The sequence below is a fragment of the Ctenopharyngodon idella genome, chromosome 21 (assembly GCF_019924925.1).
Source record: "Ctenopharyngodon idella isolate HZGC_01 chromosome 21, HZGC01, whole genome shotgun sequence".
Classification (NCBI taxonomy): Eukaryota; Metazoa; Chordata; class Actinopteri; order Cypriniformes; family Xenocyprididae; genus Ctenopharyngodon; species Ctenopharyngodon idella.
This window is the reverse complement of record NC_067240.1, coordinates 1,239,377-1,259,347: the sequence shown is the minus strand read 5'-3', so window position 1 is coordinate 1,259,347 and position 19,971 is coordinate 1,239,377. Positions and strand designations below refer to the sequence as shown.

Here is a 19,971-nt window from a genome sequence, read left to right as displayed (position 1 = left end):
AATTAATGAATTAAACTGACGATGGATCAATATTGCGAGCTACAGACTCTGATCACGGTGATATTTATCATCAGTTTCTTTGAAAATAAACCCACCTTTTAACCTTATCAACTCTGAGCCACATTGACAAACATTAAACATTACACATGAATATGCATTGTGTCTGAAGTGCAATCATTGGGAATAAACTCTCCATTCTTCTCCTCTCATGCAAAACAAAAAACAGTCTGTTGCAGCACTACAGGTGTTTGGGAAAGTGCTGCAGTGGTTTTTTGTTGGCATGAAGCATTTGAGGAGAAAATATCAGCCAAGGGCTCCATTGTTTCTGTCAGCTAAAGTCATATTAGCAAACACATTTTGCCAGTTTTTAATTGTTACTCTGGTTTGAAGGGGTTAGAGAAGGATATGCACGAGGTGCTGAATCTTAAAGGGGTAGTTCACCCAAAAATGAAAATTCTGTCAATTACTCGCCCCCAAAGTTGGGGCACCATTGACTTCCATAGTATTTTTTTTTTCACAGGTCAATGGTACTCAAACATTGTTCAATATATCTTCTTTTGTGTTCAGCAAAACAAAAAATTTCAGATTTGGAACAATTTGAGGGTGAGTAAATGATAACAGAATTTTAAATTTTGGGTGAACTATCCCTTTAAGGCCTGTTTACACCAAGTACGAGAACGATATAGACCTTATGCGCCAGAGAAACAAGCGCGCCGCCATCTTTATAATATTGTCCTTGAACTTCCGTTTTTGCGGTAGCTCTATATATTTCTATGGCATCGCTGTTGAAGAATAATTAGCTGGTGAAGTGGATTTACTTGTTGTAGAGTTAATTAAAGTTATCATGAGCATTGTAATGTTTAAAGCAGATGTCTTAACAAATGTCAGTAGATCCAGAAGATTTTAAAACGAGCAGTTCATTCATAAATACGTAAGATCGCTGTGGAAATACAAACCGGAAGTCAAAAGACAACGAGCGCAGCGCTGAAAAGGGGAGGGGCTACATAAGGTATATAGTTCTAAAAATCGTTCTAAATGTAAAAGATTAGCAGAGTACACATAGCAAATATAACGATAAGGACACAGAGGAACTATATAATAGACAATTTTTTTTTCACATTTTCGGGTTTCTCAGAAGCGGAAGTCGTCATATTTGGGTTAACTTTTAAAGCGGTGAATGAAAGACTTCATTAAATATATGTTTTGTGTTTCCATTTGCACAAATAGCAAAAGAAAAACTGCATAATTGTGTTTTCACAATTTTCAAAAAGAGGAAAAAACAAAAAACAAAAAAACAGAGCAATTGATAACCAATAGCCGATAGCCATAGCCGCTGTATTAAAACACCCTCACAGCAGCTCTAACTAGTTTTTTGTAATTTGATGCAAAGGTAATACAATGTACAGTGTTATAAATGTACATACATTTTAAAAAAAATTAAAATATAAAAAACTTTGCAGGATTTACGATATTGATGACCGTTAAAACGCGTCATCACTTTCCCGCCTGAACGCGGTCCCTCAGGACTGAGTTGCAAAAGAGCCTGCTGCATGACTGGATTTCATAGGGGGAAACTGTGAAAACGCGAGTAAAACAAACGATTACACTAAAGGTTGGACTCGATAATGTTCCAACTATTGCTTTCAAAACGATTTTTTTAACTGATGAACGATAAAACATTGACAGCCAAACAGAATCCATTCTGCTTTAAAAGGCGCGAGCATTTAAAGCGACAGACGACAAAGAGCGATATCGTGTGATTGTGTGGAGGCTAATATAGGTATTAATATCATTATAGTTATCTTTATAGTTGGTGTAAACGGCCTTAAATGGTCAAATTTTATTTGATTATGTATTTATATTTGCTTTTAAAAATCTGAAAGGATTTGATGTTACATTATGTGAACAGCGATTTTGAAAACGTTCCCTACATCAGTTTATTCAGTCTTGTTTTTTTTTTAAATCAAATTTATATGAATGTTGTCTTGAACTATTTGTTTATTATTATCATCATCATCATCAATTTAAACATCCACAGATTCACATAAAAAAAAGTTTTTGTTTTCTATAAAAAAATTAAAGTGACCCAAAGTTGACTCCGGGGTGCTTTCAGCTGTCGTTCGTGCTCTAGGACACGCGCACAAATATGAAATAATTATTAAAAGTAGAACCAAAACCGCCTTCACGCACTCGATCAGAGTGTGAAGCGTTTAATATGAGGTTGTGGCACTGAAAGTTGCGATTTTCCGCGCGGTATTCCAGAGTGTGTATGTCTGTATGAAGCGCTCCTGCAGTAGGTGGCTGTACGCGCACACTGATCCGGCGCGCGCCGCTCTCCGCCGAGCGAACACGAGCTTCTTCACCGTCCTGTCAATAAAACACTCCACGAGCAGCGCGAAACACTTCACAAACAGATCTGAGTGTTTATTTAATCCACATTCTCACTCAGTTATTGATTCGGATTGTTGCCGGAGGGACACTTGGAGAGACTTTGTTCGCATCGCGCTACCGGACACCTGCGCGTCCGCTTCACCTTGTGGCAGAATGTTCCTCTGATCCACAGACTCTTTTTCACGCGGAGTGGATTTTTTGGGGCTCGATCGTGCCGTGGGTCCGTGTGTTTGCGCGCGTGTGTGTGTGTGTGTGAGCGCGAGCGCGTGCGTGTGTGTGTGTGTGTTTCTGAAGATCAGACACGCTCCTCCTGATCGGGTGTTTTCTCATTGCGATCTGTTTCCATGTTTTTAGGTTTATGTGATATTTCTAAAAATGCATCATCACCATCATCATCACCATCATCATCATCAGAGAATGGCCGCGTTAGGGACGGATAAAGAACTGAGCGATTTACTGGATTTCAGCGCGGTAAGTGCGTTTCTCCATGCTGGAGGTCAATGATCACACTTTGTTTGGTTTTGTCACATTTCATTGTGTTTCTGTGCGCTTTAAGATGACTTTTGCGCACTGACTGTGCCGCGTAAATTGCATTTGAAATCTGAAAGAAAGTTGCAAAAGCTTGTGTGGATTTGATAGATGTGATGTTGCATTAGTAATTCTGTTGTCTTATAGATGCGAAACAGCGATTTGAAAATGTTCCCCACATCAATGGTAGTATATCCCACTTTATTCAGTCTTTTCTTGTGTTTTTTTTCTTTAATATAGAGTCATATGAATGTTGTGTTGACCCTTTAAAAAAAATCCTCAAGGAATTCTAATGGAATTTCTCGTGATTATATTCTGGATTCAGTCCTAATGGGATCAAATACAGTTCTGCTGAATGAAATTCTCAAGACAAAGAAAAATCTTCAAGTTTGATCCCATTAGGACTGCTTCCAAATGATGATAGAAAATTCCATAAGCGTTCCTGGATGATTTTTGACAAGGGACGTGAGATTAGAGTAGATTCAGTGGACTGATGATGCCTTCATCTGGTTCAGTGTCAAAAGTGAAAAACCAGCTAAATGTGCATCCTGTGAGAAATGCTTTTGGGAAGTTTTCACTCAGGAAATGTGTTTTTATGAAGCCACAGTTCCAAAAATATTCCATCTGCCGACACTATTGGCTAGTTTATGTGCTCAGGACATTCTGATTATGTGAAATTTGGCTTGGTTTCGCATTTGAGGCTTATATTATTAATCAAATTAACAGTAAGATGATGCATGCATTGTGATCAGATTGAATTATAATAATGCAGGGAATAGCATAAATGCCTGTTTTATATTCTTTGATTCAGGGCAAGTTTTTAATGTGTTGTCATGATTGTTTTGTAGATGTTTTCCCCTCCTGTCAGCAGCGGGAAGAACGGACCGACGTCTCTGGGAAGTGGACATTTCTCGGGCTCAAGTACGTCAAATGAAACTGAAGCATGTTTTTTTGTGTGTGTGTGTGTGTGTGTGTAACGGCCCTCTGTCGCTGTCACAGAGTTATTATAATAAGCTTTGTTTAAAGTGTGTGTGCGGGGAGATATTTGTGACTTTAACCTGGCAAACTTCTTCAGGTGTGTGTGTGTTTGTGTCACAGTTCACGTGCAATTTTGCAATGCGAGTTTGATTGTTGTGGCAGATGCTTGTTTTCTGCACAAACACACTCATGCATAATTCGTGCCGTACGGACGCTGCACCAGAGATTTGTGTTGTTAAAGTGTGCGTTTTATAAAACGTGACATTTTATTACGTTGCAAGTTGTAATGTCGTTTGCAAAAAATCTGGAGAGCTGATTTTAATTCCGCGTCTGATGAATGTTTCCTGCAGGGGGGGGGAAAAAAGAGCGAATAAATAAATAATTAGAAGCGACAAAAAATAAATGACCTTGACCCTGGAGGTGGATTCAGGAAGGAAACCAGCGCAACATGGAATCCACTGCTCATTCCTGTGCACGCTTTTTACTGCATTCAAAAAAAGAAAAAGAAAAAGTGCATGTATGTGGTGATCTGAATGCACAGATGGAGGGCTGAGAGAGCGTTTGTCAGTGCAGTCGGTGTCTTCATGTTTTCAATGGCTGCTATTGTTTTCTTCAGACTTGAGTGTTGTTTAGGGTTCGATAATTTGCATGCCGCCCCCTTCCCCCTTCCTTTGCCCCTCGGTTCCTGCGCTTTCGCCTGGATTGTGCCGCAGTTTTACGCTGTTGGAAAGTCGGGCAGGAGGATGGAGGGGGGTCTCCAAACTACAGCTAGTCTGTTGCCATGCAACTTGGGTTCCAATCGCTAGGAAATGTTTCATAAAGTGTGAATCGTTGAGAAAAAAAGAAGGCATATTAAATAAATAACACGCGCGGATCATGAGAACGTGTGGGCACGGCGCTAAATTTATGTATTATCTATCCGTTTCGAAGCTCGCGGGTAGCTCGTGCCAGTCTCTGGCGCTTTTTGAGAGGATTCGGCTAGCGGCAGATAGGCCCGTGCGTTTGTTCTGGTAACAGCCGTAGCTTATTAAGCCACGTTGAAAAGTGGGGTTATTTTAATAACGCGCCGAAAAAAGTGCCGGGCGCAAAGCCGTGCTGCTATTTGCATCGCTCTGTTTTGGTTCTGCTTGTCAATCAGACGGCAGCGATTGCATTAAGCGCAGAGATGAAGAGAGAAGAAGATTTCTCCTCCCACAATCCAGCACCTCTCAGAGCGTCTTTGTCTTTCTCTTAGCGAGCAGAACCACGGCAGAAAAGGAGCCGAGGCGGCGAGGGGGAGAGATGCGGAGGAATATCAAACCCTTTAATTGTGCTTGAGATTAGGAATTAATGAGCGTTTTAGCTTGTAATAGCAATATTAGTGCTATCTAATGCTAATAATGAGCCTGCTTATAATAGGCTTCTGACTTGGTGGGGTTATTTTTTTTTTTTTTGCAAATTTTACTCTAAAAATGTTACTCTAGGAACTTTTTATCCATTTAAAGCATCACTTTTCCCAGTGCTACACTTTTTAACGCTGCAGAAGTGCTCCGTATGACTATTATTTCAAGTGACCTGAAGTTGTCCTACCTTATTTGTTCTCGTTTTAGACCTGCCACCTCAATAAATGTTCCAACAGGTTTGACATCAGTGATTGTCAGTGTGTTTATGAATGGAGGAGATGATTTTCAATGAATGGTGGCTTAAATTTGGGCCTGTTCTTCACTCATAGCATTGTATGACTTCTGAAGACTTGTGTGTGTGTGTGTGTGTGTGTGTAATTATTATTATAAATAATTGTTATTAATCGTTATTGTGTAAAATACATATAATTATAATTTTAATGCTCATATCTATAAAATGAACCTTAAAAATAAATAATTAAAATATATATAAAGTATATGTGTGTGTGCTCATTACATGAATATGAGCTTTAAAATATATAATTATATTTAATAATATATATTTATATATATAATGTATGTAATAATTTAAAAAAATAATTACTATTAATTGTTATTATGTAATATATGTATAATTATATACCTTTAACGCTCATATTCATATAATGATCCTTAATTATTCAATAAATAAATAATTAATTAAATATATGTTATACTGTATATAAACAATTAAATGAAAATATATCTGTGTGTGTGCTCATTACATGAATATGAGCATTAATAATATATAATTATATTTATATATATAATATATAATGTATTTAATTATTATATAAAGAATTATTATTAATTGTTATATAATATACACTGTAAAAAATGCTGGGTTAAAAACAACCCAAGTTGGGTTAAAATGGACAAACCCAGCAAATGAGTTGTTTTAACCCACTGAATGGGTTGTTTTAGTCCAGCGATTGAGTTGTTTTAACCCAGCGATTGGGTTGTTTCAACTCAGCGATTGGGTTGTTTTAACCCAGCGATTGGGTTGTTTTAGTCCAGCGAATGGGTCATTTGTTTTAACCCAGTGGTTGGGTTAAATGTTTGACCCAACCTGCTGGGTAGTTTCATTTAACTCAATTATTGTTTAAAAATGACTGTATTTCTTGCTTAAAATGAACCCAAAATATGTTGGAAATTAACATTTATTAATATGTTTAATGAATAATAATTAAACAATAAACATTTATTAAATTGCTTATTAATAAATGTTCATCTTTTGATTATTACTGTTGCCAAATTATGTCTGATTTTTAATTTCCAACATATTTTGGGTTCATTTTAAGCCGGACATATAGTCATTTTTAAACAATAGTTGGGTTAAATAAAACTACATTTAACCCAACTGCTGGGTTAAAACAACCCAATCACTGGGTTTGTCCATTTTCTACCCAACTTGGGTTGTTTTTAACCCAGCATTTTTTACAGTGAACGTATGATTATATATTTTTAACGCTCATATTCATATAATGATCCTTAAAAGTATTTAAATAATAAATTTTTTTTTTATGAACGTGAAAATATGAGACACTCTCGACTTTTATCATTTAGGCCTCTTGAATTCATCATTGCTGTAGTATCATCAGTGCTGAGAATGCTTCTTCTTTATCATTAGATGTCTAGAGTCATCAAGCAGAGCTGTTGGAGAAAAGATGCCAAAAAAATGTTACGTCAAAATCTCTCTTAACTTTCATTGTCTCACAGATAGTTCAGTTCACCACAGCTCACAGAACAGCACTGTTTGTGCAGTCAGAGCGGTGTGTGAATGTTGTGTTCGAGTCCCTAGATGACCTTCCTCTTGTGCCGTACTGATGTCAATACATGCAGAGACTAAACATGCGAGGTCAAGCATCTCTACTTTATATAGAAACTCAGTCCCTCCTTGATCAAGAGGATCTCCAGTTCCTGCTCCTTTTGTTCATCTGCTCTGAATTTCTGGCCTCTGACTGCATTTAATACCATCTGTCCCAAATTCACTCTTGCCGAAAGTAAAAAAGACAAAAATGGTATCGAAAGTGCTAAAAATGCCCCAGATATTTAAAATGGGGAACTACCGGTCAAATGTTTGGATTTTTTATTTTTTTTTATGTTTTAGAAAGAGTCTCTTCTGCTCACCAAGGCTGGATCAAAAATACAGTAAAAATTGTGAAATATTATTACAATTTAAAACAGCTGTTTTCTATGTGAATATATATAGTAAATTGTAATTTATTCCTGTGATCAAAGCTGAATTTTCAGCATCATTCAGTCTTCAGCGTCACATGATTTTAATATTGGTGCTCAATTATTTATAATAGTTCTTATTATTATCAGAGTTTTTGCTGCTTAAAACTGTGATACATTTTATTTTTTAAGATGCTTTTTGATGAATAGAAAGTTCAAAAGAACAGCATTTATTTGAAATATAATCTTTTGTAACTTCATAAATATCTTTATTGTCAGTTTTGATCAATTTACTATGTCCTTGATGAATAAAAGTATTTCTTTTCAGCCTTTTTCCTTACTCACCCCAATGTTTAAATGGTAATGCATCATGGTTTCCACAAAAATATGAACTGTTTTCAACATTGATAAGTTTCTTGAGCAGCAAATCATCATATTAGAATGATTTCTGAAGGATCATGTGACACTGAAGACTGGAAAATTCAGCTTTGATCACAGGAATAAATTACACTTTACTATATATTCACAAAGAAAACATTTGTTTTAAATAGTAATAATATTTCACTATTTTTACTGTATTTTTGATCCAATAAATGCAGCCCTGGTGAGCAGAAGAGAAATTTTTCCATATTTTCAGTAGTATAATGTTATATTTCATTTGATGATAATATTTTTGATACATTTCATAGTATTCTGCAGACGCCACTGACCCATAGCTGTCAGATTTTTATTTTAAAGAGAAAGCCTCCATAAATTTAAAATTATACCTGTAAAAATCAATTCCGGGCCGAATATTGCACTTAAAGAACCTTAATAAAAGTGAATAATTTGAACGTCATAATCATGACAGATCGTCCCCGATCAGCCTCCGAATGGCACAATAGCTCCTCTTGTTTTTAACTCGTTTGCATCTCGTCCCCCCAAAAATCAGCCGGTCGAGCTGGTCGTGTCCTCCAAAGTTACGTCAGCAGAGTTTGTTTCCCACCATGCCTTTGGCTGGATTCTCTTTCTGTTGACATTGTTTTGTCCTGTAGCCCACTTCCTTTGTGATTAAATGTCTGCGTGTGTGTGTTGGTGAATATGTTTCTTCTTTTTATCTCTGCGCTGCTTTGATAAGGCTGGTCTGGGCTCTCACACACTGTTTGTTTGACCTGGAAATGGGGCTCTTAAACCTATTTGTGCTTGAACTGTTGGGGAAGGGTGCAGACGCAACATTCGCTGCATGTTGATTAGCGCTTATGTCATGTAGGGAGGCTGTGGTGCGGCCGGGTCGTGAAATCAAAACTGACTCTTAATTCGTGTTCCTGGTCTTACTGTGAATGATCATCAGTACGTTATTAGGAAGGAAAAACTGTCTTTCATCACATGTAATAGCTGGCTCCGCCTCCTCTGACGTCATCAATACATCTAATATACAGTTTTTATGATCCAGTCAAGTATAAAGTCAAATTCTGCCCTGTATTCATTTTTTTTGCATTGCATAAGTTTCATGCTGATTACAAATTACATTTAAAAACTTTGTTCACTGCAATTATTTCTAAATAATAAATATTTTATGCATTTAAATAATCAGTACTTTTGTCTTTTTCAATTAAACATCCTTAAACCAGGTAGATTTACTACTTTTTTTTAATCATTATTTATTATAATTTAATGTCCTTAAACAAGGTAGATTTATTATTTTCTTATTATTTATTATTTAACGTCCTTAATGTAGATTTACTATTCACTATTTTTTTAATCATTTTAATCATTATTTAACATCCTTAAGGTAGATTTTCATATTTTTATTATTTATTTTGTGTTTTTTTTTTTTTTTTCTGCTGTTTTTAAATTATTTTGTGTTTATTTTGCAAAGTATTTTGATGTTTTAGTTTCCCAGAACAACTCTGCTGAAGTCTGCACAAGTGAAAAACCTATCAACAGGAAAAAATAAGTACAATTAAAGGAGATAAAAACGGATGTTCATGCCAAGTGTCTGATAAACAGGTTGATTTTGAAGGCCGAGTGAGCAGCCCTCGTGTTGTTTTGGACAGAGACGCTGATGTCTGTAAGGAAGTGCAGGCGGAGCTACTTCCTGTTTTTGTGTGCTGGTCTCCTGAGTGGAACGGAGGCTGCTTTTCACCTTCAGTTAATGTTAGATTTGGTCGTTGTGGTTTATCTATTTATGGAGTCTTGTTTAGTTCAGGTAGTCGAGTCCAGGTTGATCTAATCTGGTGCAGTTTGGTCCTGTGATGGGTAATATGGTCCGCTTTCCATCTGTCGGGTTTGGTTAAGGCGGTCCAGCGATCCAGTTCAATCCGTTCAGATCCATGTAATTGAATGTTATTGTTTTATTTGTATTGCACAAAGATGCTTTGCAGAGCCTGAACTGGACTGTCATTTCTGATCCCGTCCTGTCCAGAGTTGTAATGAATGACTTAAAAATACGGCCTGAGAAAGTGTACCAACTAAAGACGCTACTGCCCAAGAGTGATTCAACACCCTCATGAAACAACAATGGGACCAAAGTGCATTGTGGGTAATGACGATTCATGGGAAACACCCATCAGTCTCTGCCTTTCACAATGACCTTTGGAAAATCGCCCTGCCCTTTTCAAACAGGTTCCTGAATGTTCCCATGATGACAACGCTGTTGAAACGCACTGTTAACTCATCGAGAGTCACTCCCATGCTAAGGCACATGAAAGAAAAAAGACAAATTTGATCTCTTTTATGTCTCAAATGTTTCTCTTATACAGCAGTGAGAACAATTGGAGACTTCTACTGAAATCTCAAGATGTTTGTCCTTAAAAAAGACCGCAGTAATCTCACATGTGTAAAGAGTTTTAGAAGAGATCTCTACCATGTCTCAAACTGTGCTCAGATTTGCAATCCAAAGTCAGAGATCTCAATATGAACGCAAACATTTCACATCAAATGATCTAAGCTGCTCCACTCATTCATTTTATAGCTTGTTGACTAATTTGTGTCTGTTTTTATTGTCCTACTTAAGGAGAAACATCTGAGACAAAGTTAAATACTTAATGTGATTCTCAGTTATGTCTCATTCAACTCATTTAAATAAGTTATGAAGAGCAACAGCATAAGTTATGAAGAGCAATAACATTTTATTGAATTAACGTTTTCCTTTAATGAAGCTTCACGATTCTCTCAAATGCTTTGCCTAAAAAAAATGCTCTGACAAAGTTAAATACTTAATGTGATTCTGAATTATGTCTCATTTAAGTCTCTTAAGTTTCGAACGAGCAACTTCTGAGCTACTTTTGAATTAACTCTTTCCCTTAATGAAGCTTCATAATTGTCAGTGCAGGTTTTTAGGAGAAACATCTGAGACAAAGTTAAATACTTATGACGATTCTCAGTTATGTCTCATTTAAGTACCATATGTTATGAGAGAGCAACTTCTGAGCAATAACATTTGATTGAATTAACTCTTTCCCTTAATGAAGATTCATAATTGTCAGTGAAAAGTTTTTAGGAGAAACATCTGAGACGAAGTTAAATACTTAAAATAATTCTCAGTTATGTCTCACTTAAATCTCATAAGTTATGAAAGAGCAACTTCTGAGCAATAACATTTTATTGAATTAACTCTTTCCTTTAATGAAGCTTCATGATTGTCTCAAATGTTTCTCCTAAAAAACTGCACTGACAAAGTTAGATACTAAATGTGATTCTCAGTTATGTCTCATTTTTGTCTCATAAGTTATGAAAGAGCAACTTCTGAGCAATGAAATGTTATGAAGTTAACTCTTTGTCTTAATAAAGCTTCATGATTGTCAGCGCAGGTTTTTAGGAGAAACATCTGAGACGAAGTTAAATATTTACAAAGATTCTCAGTTGTCTCATTTAAGTCTCATAAGTTATCAAAGAGCAACTTCTGAGCAATAACATTTTATTGAATTAACACTTTCCTTTAATGAAGCTTCACGATTGTCTCAAATGCTTTGCATAAAAAAATGCTCTGACAAAGTTAAATACTTAATGTGATTCTGAGTTATGTCTCATTTAAGTCTCATAAGTTTCGAACGAGCAACTTTTGAATTAACTCTTTCCTGTAATAAAGCTTCATAATTGTCAGTGAAAAGTTTTTAGGAGAAACATCCGAGACAAAGTTAAATACTTATGATGATTCTAGTTGTCTCATTTAAGTCTCATAAGTTATGAAAGAGCAACTTCTGAGCAATAACATTGGATTGCTTTAATGAAGCTTCATGATTGTCTCAAATACTTCTAAGAAAACTGCACTGACAAAGTTAAATACTAAATGTGATTCTCAGTTATGTCTCATTCAACTCTCATAAGTTATGAAAGAGCAACTTCTGAGCAATGAAATGTTAAGGTAACTCTTTGCCTCAATGAAGCTTCATGATTGTCAGTGAAAAGTTTATAGGAGAAACATCTGACACAAAGTTAAATACTTGCGATGATTCTCAGTTGTGTCTCATTCAAGTCTCATAAGTTGTGAAAGAAAAACTTCTGAGCAATGAAATGTTATTAAGTTAACTCTTTCCTTTAATGAAACTTAATGATTGTCAGTGCAGGTTTTTAGGAGAAACATCTGAGACAAAGTTGGTACCTAAATGAGGTGTAACTGAGAACTCCATTACGTTTCTCGAGCTCTTAAAGACCAGCCTCTGAGCAGTAACATTTCCCTGTGTGTTAACGAGTGGGCTTGTCCTTAACGAATCCCCGTGATTCTCCATGCAGGGGTGGGAACAGCACACCTTGTTTTCTCATCGCACCTGCTCATAGCAGTGAAGGTGAAGAGACTCAAAAAAGTGTAATTAGCCGTCTGAAAATAAAGGCAGAAGAACAGCAGCACTGTGTGTAATTAACATGGCAGGTGAGGTGCACGCTGAAACGGAGAACTTTTAATTAAAACGGCTGACTTGTTTGGATATTGTCAAGTGTGCCGCTGGAAGATGTGCCACTGTAATGGCTGCCATAATTGAGCAGTGACAGAGGCTAATGTTAGCATGTCTCACGTACGTGATGTCATCTGTGTCGCTAAGTTTCATGCTACTTTTAATGTCAAACGTTTATCTGGAATGCTGAAAGATTTTGTTTGTTTTAAATATCCAAAACTCCATGAGATGATATGCAAAATGAAAATATGGAAAAGTCATGATGCATTTTTGTTCTGTGTTCTGTGTGGTTGCTGAGTGTTTGCTTAACTTCTGGCATTAAAGAGTGTCTGTGATTTTATGGTCTGTAGATGTGGCTCAGGTCCCTCCTTCAATGTGCATCTGTGGGATTGTTTCATCTAGCCTAACTAGTTGGTCAGTGTTCCTCAAACAGTATCTTATCAGTTGTGTAAATCCTTTGATGAATCAGTACATGTTGGCTGCAGTTTTCCTGATGCACCTGGCTGTCTGTCCTTCTTATTTGATGTGGGAAAAGGGTCGAACACGCAGAAGCATTTGAAAATGAAGGAATCTGTTCAGTGCAGTGGGAATACAATGTACATTTGATCAAAATGACAAGTGTGAGCAGAAATGTTAATGCAGTGATCAATCATATTTGTATTTTTCTTAATTGCTTCTTAACTATTTACTTAACTGTATGCATTTTGCGGAAGAACATTGTTTTGGTTGTGCTTCGGCTCTTAAATATATCTCCGATTGTGTTTGTCTGAAAGAAGATAGTCATATACAATTAGGATGGCTTAAGGGTGAGTAAATTATGAGATAATTTTCATTTTTGGGTGAACTATCCTTTTAAGAGATATAAACAGTTTAGATGGATCTCAAGCTGATTAGCTGAAGATGTTACTGTAGCTTTACCCATTAATAGATGCGGTATTTCCTTGAGAATAAACTCCAGCATAATGAAATGAGCCTTCAGAGTAGATAATGCTTTACAATGAAATCTGTTAGAGAGATACACTCTAAAAATGCTGGGTTATAAACAACCCAAGTTGGGATGAGAATTGAAAAACACAGCGATTGGGTTGTTTTGACCCAGCGGTTGGGTTAAATGTTTGCCCAACCTGCTGGGTAGTTTTATTTAACTCAACTTTTGTTTAAAAATGACTGCTTAAAATGAACCCAAAATATGTTGGAAATGAACATTTATTAATATGTTTAATGAATAATACTTAAACAATAAACATTTATTAAATTGCTTATTAATAAATGTTCACCTTTTGATTATTGTTGACTCTAGTAATTATGTGTCTGATTTTTAATTTCCAACCTATTTTGGGTTCATTTTAATCCAGCCATACAGTAATTTTTAAACAATAGTTGAGTTAAATAAAACTGCCCAGCACGTTGGGCACACGTTTAACCCAACCGCTGGGTTAAAACAACCCAATCACTGGATTTGTTCACTTTCAACCCATCTTGGGTTGTTTTTAACCCAGCATTTTTTAGAGTGTACATATAACTGTTTACCTGTTGAGTAATAAAAACATCATCATCTCCGCGTTTCTTCATCTTCTTCAAATCCCTCAGTTCTCGCCATCTCTGAAAAGCCAAGCTAATGTTGATTCTGGTTTTATTACGAGCTCCGTTTCGTTTTCTTTTCGCCAGCAAACTGTCCTCTGTTTGGTGTTTGTTTAAAACGAGTGATTACCCAGAGGTTGGAGATTTAGCAGCTCCATGTCAAACTTTTTTGCTCGCTCTGACAATTAACCTGTGCCACTTCCACGCAAGACACACGCCAAAATAGGTGGAGCAACTTCTGTCTATTTACGGATATGACGAGATACACGGGCGAGCGACGCGTGCACGCAATTTCCCGCCAAAACTATCCGTTAGGCCTAAAATATAAACAATTATAATAGGCTTGCCATAGTGAATCAGAGTAAGACAAAAACATATTTTGGAAGAAGCATTGATGATGTATTGATTTACTTGAATTTTTTAAATTTTGAACAAAAAAAAAAAAAAGTTGCGAAGTGTCCCTTTAAATCTTTGAAACTTTTCTGTTAAGCAAAAGAAGCTTGATTTAGCAGTGAAATTCCTGCAGTTATTCTCATGTTATTGTGCATGAATGGAATTTCAGGAAGTGTCAGGTTGAAGTGAAGTGTTCGGATTATCTGCTGTGTGTGTGTGTGTGTGTGTGTAAGAGGAGATTTCTTGTCTTGGTTTTCCTAAAAGGCAGTTGAACATCTGGCAGTGTGTATGTGTGTGTTTGTGTGTGTGTGTGTGTGTATCTGTGACGCCATTGACATTCCATTCCATCAATGCTTTGGTTATGGCTGCCGTTTGCATGCACGTATGCGCGTGTGTGTATGTGTGTGTGCACCCATTTGCAGTCGTAGAAAGCACTTGTGTGTGTTTTATGTGTTTGTTTATGTACATTTCACTTGTGTGTGTGTGTGTTTTTCTCACTCTCGCGGTGTGGGCAGTACGTGCTACTGTTTTTCCAAGTGCTAATTTTTGCTGCAGTTGCTGGTTTAACGTCCATCTCGTTACAGCCTGAACCAATTACAGCCCTAATTATCCAATAAATATGTATTTAAGAAGCTGTTTGCTTTTCGTGTGTGTCGTGACACGTAGAGCAGAAACCAAACCCGCTGGGGTTATGCGCTTTATACATCATACGAGACCGACCGCAGAGAAACACTCAGAAACTCGCAAATTATAGTATTCTGCATTTGTTTTTCACTGCATTTCTATACAGTTTTATAAGTGAATTTTGCTAACACATGTCCAGGTCACTAAATTTGTACTAAATTTGTACTAAATTTAAAAGGCAAATATTATATATATAAAGAATTTTTGACATTGGGACAATATTTTCATAACAATTTAACCCACAAATTCTCATTGTTGTAAAGTGTCCGATCATTTTACTTTTGAATTACAACTTTTTTTATTAAACTTGACATTGATTATATTGTAACAGCATTTTGACAGTTATATTGGATGTTGATGTTTTACTTAAACATTAATTTGACAGTTATACTGGACATTGACATTATATGGTAACATTATTTTTTACAGTTAAATTCGACATTGATGTTATATTGTAACATTATTTTAACAGGTATATAATGTTGACATCATATTGTATCATATTGTAACTTTTTGACAGTTATATTGTATGTTAACTTTACATTGTAACATTATTTTGACCGTTATATTGGATGTTGACATTATATTGTAACATTAATTTGACAGTTATACTGGACGTTGACTTTACATTGTAACATTATTTTGACAGTTATATTAGATGTTGATGTTATGTTGCAACATTATTTATACAGTTAGAATGGACATTGTTACATTGTAACATTATTTTGACAGTTATGTTGGACGTTGACGTTACATTGTAACATTAATGTTAAATTGTAAAATTAATTTGTCAGTTATATAGGACGTTGACGTTACATTGTAACATTAATGTTATATTGTAACATTATTTTGACAGTTATATTGGACGTTGACATTATATTGTAACTAGGGGTGTAACGGTACACAAAACTCAGGGTTCGGTACGTACCTCGGTTTTGAAGTCACGGTTCTGTACGGGTTCGGTACAGCAGGTGGGGATAAAACTAAACGTAAAATTGCTTTCTTTTTTTATTAAACAGTGGTTTACTGAACAAATTGTGTCTGTATCTTTAAACATTACAATATAAAATTAAATTAAAGCAAAGTTACTTAAGGATAAAAAAAAATCTCTGCTAATGCTATAAACTATGTAGGGAGCATATATTAAGCGAAAGAGTTCATTTCTCTGGCGAACTAACAAGCTGTGGACACTGAATGGCTTTTCTGAGGTAAATGCTACGTGACGTATACAAGCTGTTTTATTGATGTCTTTTTTTTTGGGTTCAATTACACGAGATATGGCCATTTAAGTTGTAAGTTGTACTGTATCTTACAGCATACCTTCAGATGTTCATTCATGTATCATGTTTATTCTGTAACTAGTATTAAAGAGGAAGAGATGATCGCATTCACTCATGATCTGCACTTCCGGTTGAAATGAGGCACCTGTACTGTCACACCACGTTAAAGAGTGGCAAAACAGCGTTTTCTGTTTGAATTTCGTGATTTCGTGGACAGACTTTGAAGTATGACACTTTGTTTCTTATAGAAAGAAACAAAACGCAGAGCTTATTGCGATTATTGGTGGTTAATGGTGGTTAGGCTACAACGCTGTATTCGTACTGTTGTACTGCTTTTGTCTTATCTGTCTGTCTTTGTCTGTTGTCGTAATTCACCGGGACACCGAAGTGTTCCCAAACAGGAGACATGTTGCAATGTAATGCATTCGGTACACATGTGCACCGTACCGAAAGCCCTGTACCGAAACGTTTGGTATGAATACGTGTACCGTTACACCCCTAATTGTAACATTGATTTGACAGTTATATTAGAATTGTGGTCATTTAACCTCTACCTGCAATTTTTATTGCTATAATTAAAAAATAAATTCTGTTACCATAATATGGTAAAATGATGATGATTTATTTAAATTGTGTTAAACACAACCTTGCCTTTATGCATTTAAGAAAAAAAAAAATACTGTATTTTTTAATGTATCCCAGTAATGAATTATAATGACAATCACAACTGTGAACAATAGAATTTACAAAAACCTAAAATTAAAAGTTATGGATGCATAATAGTTATGCGAATATGTGTGGGGTAAATGTTTTTAATTGTCATAAAAATCACAATTTCAAAAATGTTCTTCATTGTAATTTGTTTCTGTTTTTTGATTTTCATGACCTGCTCTTGACAGATTTTGTGAAATTTACTTTTGTGTAATGTTCTTGTTTAAAGAAGCAGAGAGAGAGAGAGAGAGAGAGAGAGAGAGAGAAAGAGACAGACAGGAATGTAACCGGACACTGTGAGGAGTTTTTCCCACAGAAGTGCCCTCTCATGAAAGGCTTTTGTCTGGCTGCTGTGTTCAAACATACTCGTTTCTCTCTCACTCTCTCGCTCACTCACTCACTTGTTCTTTTTTTTCCCTCTGAAAGTTTTGCAGGTGTTCAGGGCGCAGCAATGAAACAAGGTCTGTTATTTGGTGTGTGCGGTGGGCGGGCGGTCTGGTGGGCGGGGCATCCTGGCCTCTTTCTCCTCCATCAGGGTCATTGGCTGAGGAGGAGTAGAGAGGAGGGGCTGATGGGTAATGTGAAAAGCAGAAAGACAGAGATCTGCTCAGTGTAAACACAGAGTGTTCTGTTATAGACCCTGACAGACCAGACACACATGGGTCAGTGATGGGATAGAGCTTCTGCTATTAGGGATGGAACGTTTCTCAGACTCTCACTTCATTATTTCAAGTTAAATATTACTATACATTTTTAACAAATTAAATTGGCTTTTAAGTGTGTCTGAATTAAGTAAACACTGATTAAGTTAAACAGTCAGCAAAGTGAAAACCTGTGAATGTTTCTCTCCGTTTCTTGTAAATATTATTGTTTAAACAGCAGCAGGTCTATAGGTCTATCTTTCACGTCGACACCTGAAAATGCACAATTTCGACATTCTGTTTACGTTCACTCTCAGTGCTGTGTTTCCTTAAAAAAAACAGGTATTTTGACCAAGAAGTGCATTTGACCGTTCATGCGTACAGCCGCATTTCCTGCGAGGCGCGAATGTTCTTCACAGAGAGTTCACACAAACACGTATGAGAGTATTGAAAGTATCTGCCTGTCAGTCAGACAGCACTGCTGAAAGATTGTTACGCTGCATACAGTGTAACATTATCTTCACAGTTAAACCTGACACTGGTGTTATATTGTAACAGCATTTTGAGTTATATTGGACATTGACGTTATATTGTAATATTATTTTGGCAGTTATATTGTAACATTATTTTGACAGGTATATGATGTTGACATTATATTGTAACTTTATTTTGACAGTTATATTGTATATTAATGTTATATTGTAACATTAATTTGACAGTTATATTGGATGTTGACTTTACATTGTAACATTATTTTGACAGTTAGAATGGACATTGTTACATTGTAACATTTATTTGAGTTATATAGGAAGTTGATGTTATATTGTAACATGATTTTGACAGAATATTGGATGTTGATGGATGTTGAAATATTATAACATTATTTTGACAGTTATATTGTAACATTTTGACAGTATTGGACTTTGACGTTATATTGTAACATCGCTTTGACAGTTATATTGGACGTTGATGTTATATTGTAACATTAATTTGACAGTTATATTGGACATTGACGTTATATTGTAACATTATTTTGACTGTTATTCTGTACTTTGATGTTATATTGTAACATTATTTTGACAGTAATAATGTAACTACTTTGACACTTAAATTGGACATTGACATTATATTGTAACATTATTTTGAAAGTTATATTGGATGTTGACGTTATATTGTAACATTAATGTTATATTGTAACATTAATCTGACAGTTATAATGGACATTGATGATACATTGTAACATTATTTTGACAGTAATATTGGACTTTGACGTTATATTGTAACATTAATTTGACAGTTATATTGGACATTGATGTTACATTGCAACATTATTTTGACAGTAATATTGGACTTTGACATTATATTGTAACATTAATGTTGTAACATTATTTTGACAGTTATATTGGAAGTTGACGTTATATTGTAACATTATTTTGACAGTTATGTTGGACGTTGACGTTATATTGTAACATTAATTTGACAGTTATATTGTAACATTACTTTGACAGTTATATTGGATGTTGATTTTATATGGTAAAATTACTTTGACACTAAAATTGGACATTGACATTCTATAGTAACATTATTTTTTTACAGTTATATTGGACATTGGCGTTATATTGTAACATTATTTTGACCGTTATTTTGGACTTTGATGTTATATAGTAACATTATTTTGACGTTATATTGTAACATTATTTTGACAGTTATATTGGACGTTGATGTAATATTGTAACATTATTTTGACGGTTGTAATGGATATCGACATTTATTGTAGCATTATTTTTGACAGTTATATTTGACTTCGATGTTATATTATAACAGTTAAGTACATTTAAACCCCGAACCCAAAAATTCAACAGCAGGATGCGGAAGTACATTTTTAGTATTATTATAGTAGAGATACTAATACATTTCTATTTCATTGTGTTTGATATGTGATCACGTGTGTGTGCATGTATGTGTGTGTGCATCTCCCTCCTCACACCCGTTTATTCCATCTCCGTCCCCACATCAGCTGTTCCAGAATTTCACGGAATTCCCTGTCTGGTTCCCACTCGGTTTCCACGGTAACAGGTGCGGAGTTCACCCTGGCGTCTGGACGCAGGCAGGTGTGTGTGGACTTAATTACGCCGAGAATTCCACCGCTCATCCGCGCACACACACATCTCACTGCCACATGTTCTGGAACAACTGTTTCCACACTGCTGAGTGAGGCGAGCCAGTTTATCCTGTACTAGAGTTTGAACCCGAGGGTTTCAGGTAGAGCCTCTCATGCGGTTTCAGCGCTGTAATGAGTGCGGGAAACTTGTGA

The 19,971-nt window shown here is 35.8% G+C and overlaps 1 protein-coding gene across 7 annotated transcripts in view; it reads left to right on the top strand.

Moving 5' to 3' along the window:
- The first annotated feature begins 2,230 nt into the window (after positions 1-2,230).
- The window catches only part of LOC127503615 (transcription factor 4-like), a 159,391-nt gene continuing 141,650 nt past the window's right edge, over positions 2,231-19,971 (top strand). The window contains exons 1-4 of one of the 7 annotated variants that reach the window (XM_051877640.1): positions 2,232-2,607; positions 2,746-2,862; positions 3,067-3,105; positions 3,768-3,840. In XM_051877640.1, coding sequence (XP_051733600.1) covers positions 2,767-2,862; positions 3,067-3,105; positions 3,768-3,840 — 208 coding nt within the window. In that variant the 5' untranslated portion in view covers positions 2,232-2,607; positions 2,746-2,766. The other 6 variants (XM_051877639.1, XM_051877642.1, XM_051877638.1 and 3 more) reach the window with 6 other exon arrangements.